We start from the raw sequence: 6,000 nt of genomic DNA, 5'->3' as shown, positions 1-6,000 counted from the left end.
CCTATCAGCCACTTTATGATGAATTGCGTGAACAGATCGCTGCAATTGACTTTATAGAAGGACTTCCTAAAAGCTGGGAAGATGAGGAGCGGTTCTCTTCTGGCTCCTTGATAATTATCGATGATTTGATGGACAGTGAGCCCAAAAACAAACTTGTGGCTGAAGCCTTCACGAGGTTCAGACATCACCGTCAAATTCAGTCATCTACCTTGTGCAGAATGTATTTCACCAGGGGAAGTACAGTAGAACTATAGCCCTAAATACTTATTATTGTCTGTTTAAGAATGTGCGTGACAGAATGCAAATCAAAGTTTTAGTGCTGCAAATGTTTCCTTCTCAGAAAAAGTTTTTTCTAAATGCCTTTGAAGAGGCCACTAGACCCACGCACGGGTATTTATTAGTCGATTTAAGAACCACGTGCCCAGAAGAGTTCCAACTCAGGACCGGTGTATTACTGGGGTCGCTCCCCATCCTCTTTCTTCCGAGTCATTTATTTAATACTAAGCGATGTCCAAGCATCGCAGGAATCACCTCCCGACCCTTAAAGTTTTACAAAGGATGAGAGCGGTGAAACATAAAAGATACTAGCCAACACCAATGTTCTTTCCCAAGCTTCAGGGTGATTCTGATTTCGGCCCTGTTTTAAACTGCAGTTGTTCTCCAGACAGTGTTTGAATGGGAGGTTTCTCTCCTTACCTTGCAACTTATCTAAAGGTTGCCAGGGAATGACCAGGGAAAGCAGCCACTCCCCAGACATCCTACCAGATCGTCTTTATCCCAGAGAAGCAGATCTTAAGGAGCAGAGTAATGAGGATACAGCTTTGCTGAGACTGTAACCGTACTGTATTGGAAAGTGTGTCTCTTCCCAGAACTGCTGCATATTCTACAAAAGACATAATGCTAGTGTAATGTTCTCTTTCAATTATCTTGCTTAAACGCTTTTAACCTCAGAGATTAAAATTAGTGACTGGTATATACAGTATTTACATATCAGGGTCTATAGGATAGGTAGCATCTTTAATTTAGCTAAAGAAGAAGAAATTGACAAAGTAACAAAATATGCCTGTTAATTCAGTAATTCACAGAGAAAGTAAATGACCAGCTGCTGTGGTTAGCTTAGAGGTTTAGTGTCAGTGTCTGAGGTTATGACAAGGAGGCCGGAACTGTGTGGGGTCTCGCCCACAGCGGGCCGTGGGGATCGGGAGCGAGCTTCCAGGCCTGCGGCTGAAAAGCCTGTTTGTGGGTGGAATTCTGGGGGACAACAGGACCGTCTGTGACGGCTTCCATGGCTGCATGCAGGTAAGGAGCTTCTGTTAGCAGCGCCACCTACAGGCAGATTAAGGAAATTTCCTGGAAGGGGTACCAGCCTCTCACACTGCCGCTCACATGTAGTTATGTGCAATTCCCCGCTATTGGTCCCCTCTCCCCCTCCCCTTTTGAAGCAGCATACCTGTGCTCACCTGCAGAGGGCAGGCCGTAAACCCGCAATGTCTCGCAGGGTGTTCGTATGGGCGAGACGGCCACCAATGCAGCCAACGTGAACATGCAGGAAGGCCTGGAGATGGGAGTGGAGGACGGCTGCTTGCCCGCGGACCCCTGCGTCTCCCACACCTGCCCCGAGCACAGCCGCTGGAGTGACCTCTGGAACGCCTTCTCCTGCGTCTGTGATCCAGGTGCAAGAACCGAGACTTCATATCTAACTCCCGACCGGTGCTCCGAAGCACCTCGATAGACCTACCCCCCCAACAATAAAGCCAAACTGGGGCGATGGCAGCTGGTGTGTGGCTCGGGAGGTTAGGCCTGTGTGTCTGTCACTGGAAGGTCCCCGGTTTGAATGCCATCCTCAGCAGGGCAACAGAGTAGCTACATCTTTGCTGGGCCCTTGAGTAAAGCCCCTAACCCCCTATAAAATGTTGCTGGGGTGTTGGATAAAAGGCTGACCCTGTGCTCAGACCCCAGACATCACTCTCACCTGTGTGTGTCTGTCTGTGTCTTAATGTTAATGTTCAAACGTTAGTCTGTTCTTCTACTCTGGACCTGAACTACCCACCCCTGGATGTGTACTGTGGACTGCCCCCCCCCCCCCCCCCCCGCCCCGCCAAGGGAATTTTAGCATTGAGGAGCAAATCACAAAATACAGAGCAGCATCAGTGATTGTCATTGTCCAGCAGCTGTTTACATTGGGGCCCCCCCTGTCGTACCCCTACCCGACAGGCTACTTCGGGATGGACTGCATGGACCCCTGTCAGCTGAACCCCTGTGAGCACGTTTCCAGCTGTGTGCGCAGGCCCGGCTCCGCCCACGGCTACGCCCACGGCTACGCCTGCGAATGTGGACCCAGCTACTACGGCCAGTACTGCGAGAAGAAGTATGAGGCCGGCGACGCCCTCAGCACGAGCCTCGCGCTCGCGATCCCGCCTCACACGCGCTCGTCCCGCTGCCTGCGCCGCTGCTGCCCCAAGGCACCCAGCTGCCATTCCGTTAACTGTGCCAGGAAACCTGTGCACACCTGCCCTCTCTCTAAGCTTTGTCAATCCAGCGAGTCTAATGTAGCCTCTCCTGTGTGAATGCTGTCCCAACAAAGCCCAAAAAATTACATGCAAGTAATCAAAATGTTGATAATTAGTGTCTGTTGCCATGTGATTTACATTTCTGTAGTTTCCGTGCAGTCATGCCTGTGTTTTGTGGTTTCTTATAGTCTACAAGCAGGCATCTGTGTTTGCATGGACTGTGTTGTTTATGTAGTATGGGTGCAGTTATTCTTGTTTGTATAGACTCTCGACAGGCATTTTATGTTTATATAGCATCTGTGCAGACCAACACAGGGACGGCTGTCTGAGAGGGCCATCCAATAGCAGAGACTAACACAGGGACTGGGGTCTGAGAGGGTCATCCAATAGCAGGGACTAACACAGGGACTGGGGTCTGAGAGGGTCATCCAATAGCAGAGACTAACACAGGGACTGCTGTTTGAGAGGGCCATCCAATAGCAGAGACTAACACAGGGACTGCTGTTTGAGAGGGCCATCCAATAGCAGAGACTAACACAGGGACTGGGGTCTGAGAGGGCCATCCAATAGCAAAGACTAACACAGGGACTGGGGTCTGAGAGGGCCATCCAATAGCAGAGACTAACACAGGGACTGCTGTCTGAGATGGCCATCCAATAGCAGAGACTAACACAGGGACTGGGGTCTGAGAGGGCCATCCAATAGCAGAGACTAACACAGGGACTGGGGTCTGAGAGGGCCATCCAATAGCAGAGACTAACACAGGGACTGGGGTCTGAGATGGCCATCCAATAGCAGAGACTAACACAGGGACTGCTGTCTGAGATGGCCATCCAGTAGCAGAGACTAACACAGGGACTGGGGTCTGAGATGGCCATCCAATAGCAGAGACTAGCACAGGGACTGCTGTCTGAGAGGGCCATCCAGTAGCAGAGACTAACACAGGAACTGCTGTCTGAGAGGGCCATCCAATAACAGAGACTAACACAGGGACTGCTGTCTGAGATGGCCATCCAATAGCAGAGACTAACACAGGGACTGGCGTCTGAGAGGGCCATCTAGTAGCAGAGACTAGCACAGGGACTGCTGTCTGAGAGGGCCATCCAGTAGCAGAGACTAACACAGGAACTGCTGTCTGAGAGGGCCATCCAATAACAGAGACTAACACAGGGACTGCTGTCTGAGATGGCCATCCAATAGCAGAGACTAACACAGGGACTGGCGTCTGAGAGGGCCATCTAGTAGCAGAGACTAGCACAGGGACTGCTGTCTGAGAGGGCCATCCAGTAGCAGAGACTAACACAGGGACTGCTGTCTGAGATGGCCATCCAATAGCAGAGACTAACACAGGGACTGGGGTCTGAGAGGGTCATCCAATAGCAGAGACTAACACAGGGACTGGGGTCTGAGAGGGTCATCCAATAGTAGAGACTAACACAGGGACTGGGGTCTGAGAGGGTCATCCAATACCAGAGACTAACACAGGGACTGGGGTCTGAGAGGGTCATCCAATAGCAGACTCTAACACAGGGACTGGGGTCTGAGATGGCCATCCAATAGCAGAGACTAACACAGGGACTGGGGTCTGAGAGGGTCATCCAATAGCAGAGACTAACACAGGGACTGGGGTCTGAGAGGGCCATCCAATAGCAGGGACTAACACAGGGACTGGGGTCTGATTAGTTGGAATTTCCCTTTGATGTGCTGCAGGTCTGCTGCAAAGACTTTCCTGGTGCAGCAAATGCCGTTTACGTGCTCATTTTAAAATCCCCCTCAGGGTTGTGGTCTCCAACTTGGCAACACAGCTCAGCAGTGCAGAGGACATAATTACGATCAACCTGTAGCGTTGGCAGAGTGCTTACTGTTGATGCTGTATATATATATGACACGCCATGATATTTTTATTGCGTGCCTTAATTAACCTTCATACACGACTCTACTTCTGTTCCAAAATATTTGCTGTGAAATGATCCACTTCTTTTAGTTTGTTGAACAGACCCACTCTGCTATTTTGGTTTTGGCACAGCCTTAAATACCTGATATTTACCTAATGTGCTCTGCATGGTCGAGATCATACATGCCGATGGATCTGTGTTTGGGAAGATTCCTGTGGACTGGCTGTTTTGAACTTAAAGTCTGGAATCCCATTTACTAACATTGGTGTTTTATTTAGACTCATATAGACCACTGGAAAACCTGGCTTCTAAACCAGAAGAGAGACGTGAGCAGCTTACAATCAGGAGCCCGTTTATCTGATTCCTGCTAATCTCCAACCGAGGGCTTCATACCCAGAGATTTTGGGAGACATTCACACACAACTCCTGGTCTGTGTGATATTCCAACACATAAATCCTACTTATTTTCCTTTGACAAAATGGATCATTTGTCTTACCTCTCATTTGATGAAATACTTTATTATTATAGAAATAAATGCTAACATAACAAAACTGATTAACCACCCGGGTGGCAAAATTGACAGGGTAGGCAATGAAGTTGTATAATTTAAGTCAGACTCATTTTAAAAATCCTGATTAATCACAGAAAACTATGTGATTTTTAAGGTTATTTTTAAAAATCGATTCCCAGCCCTAGTTTTTATATATTTTTCTTTCAGTTTAAGTTATAGTAATATTATTGCTCAGGATAGACTGAAAGTTGCAGAGCAATTTTAAGTGTCTGATCTATAGAAAGTCCTACAGTACATAAATACACAGCAGGCACTTCTGTTCACGGGGGCCGTGGGACCTGCCCCCACCAGATGTCCTGTGGAGCAGTGCACAACATGATCAATAATTCAGTGTAATATCAGACCGATCTGATTTTCCATCAGAGATACACTATATGAACAAAAGCATTGGGAGACCCCTCCAAATAATTGAATTCAGGTTTTCCAATCACTTCCATAGCCACAGGTGTATAAAATCAATCACCTAGGCATGCAGACTGCTTCTACAAAACATTTGCGAAAGAATGGGTCACTCTTGGGAGCCTAGTGAATTCAAACGTGGTACCATGATAGGATGCCACCTGTGCAAGAAGTCCATTCGTGAAATGTCCTTGCAACTAAATATTTCACGGTCAACTGGTAGTGGTACTATAAAAAAGTGGAAGCAATTGGGGACAACAGCAACTCAGTCACGAAGTGGTAGGCCACGTAAAATCACAGAGTGGGGAGAACGCAAGCTGAGGCTCACAGTGTGCAGAAGTCACCAAGTATCTGCAGAGCCAATAGCTACAGACCTCCGATACTGTGTACAGTAGTGACGTCTGTATTACTTTCTTGTGTGCAGTGCCAGACTGTGCTGGCTAGACCCTCGCAGTGTGAGCTTCAGTCCTCCCACTCGCACCCCTGCCTTATCTGCACTGGTGACCTTTTGTTGTCACTATGTGCTGCCCACTGCATTATTAATCTCTGTGGTGGAAAGAAAGGTAAATACATTCTGTGAAAGAAAAAAAAATAACTGTGAGTGACCCTCTGTGCCTTCACTCC

At 48.2% G+C, this 6,000-nt stretch overlaps 1 protein-coding gene across 1 annotated transcript; it reads left to right on the top strand.

Annotated features, from left to right (window-relative positions):
- The first annotated feature begins 1,135 nt into the window (after positions 1-1,135).
- Positions 1,136-2,867, top strand: LOC140588374 (cadherin EGF LAG seven-pass G-type receptor 1-like). Its single transcript, XM_072710376.1, has 3 exons — positions 1,136-1,299; positions 1,499-1,673; positions 2,215-2,867. The coding sequence occupies exons 1-3, from the start codon at positions 1,294-1,296 to the stop codon at positions 2,565-2,567; spliced, it is 534 nt and encodes a 177-aa protein (XP_072566477.1). The 5' UTR covers positions 1,136-1,293; the 3' UTR covers positions 2,568-2,867.
- The last annotated feature ends 3,133 nt before the right edge of the window (positions 2,868-6,000 follow it).

Source organism: Paramormyrops kingsleyae, chromosome 3 (assembly GCF_048594095.1).
Source record: "Paramormyrops kingsleyae isolate MSU_618 chromosome 3, PKINGS_0.4, whole genome shotgun sequence".
NCBI classification, from domain to species: Eukaryota; Metazoa; Chordata; class Actinopteri; order Osteoglossiformes; family Mormyridae; genus Paramormyrops; species Paramormyrops kingsleyae.
Note: the sequence above shows the minus strand (reverse complement) of the source record. Positions and strands in the feature narration are given on the sequence as shown.

Coding starts and splice junctions, on each gene's coding strand:
- LOC140588374 (XM_072710376.1), top strand. Junction 1,674..2,214: donor CTCCTGCGTCTGTGATCCAG/GTGCAAGAACCG, acceptor CCTACCCGACAG/GCTACTTCGGGATGGACTGC.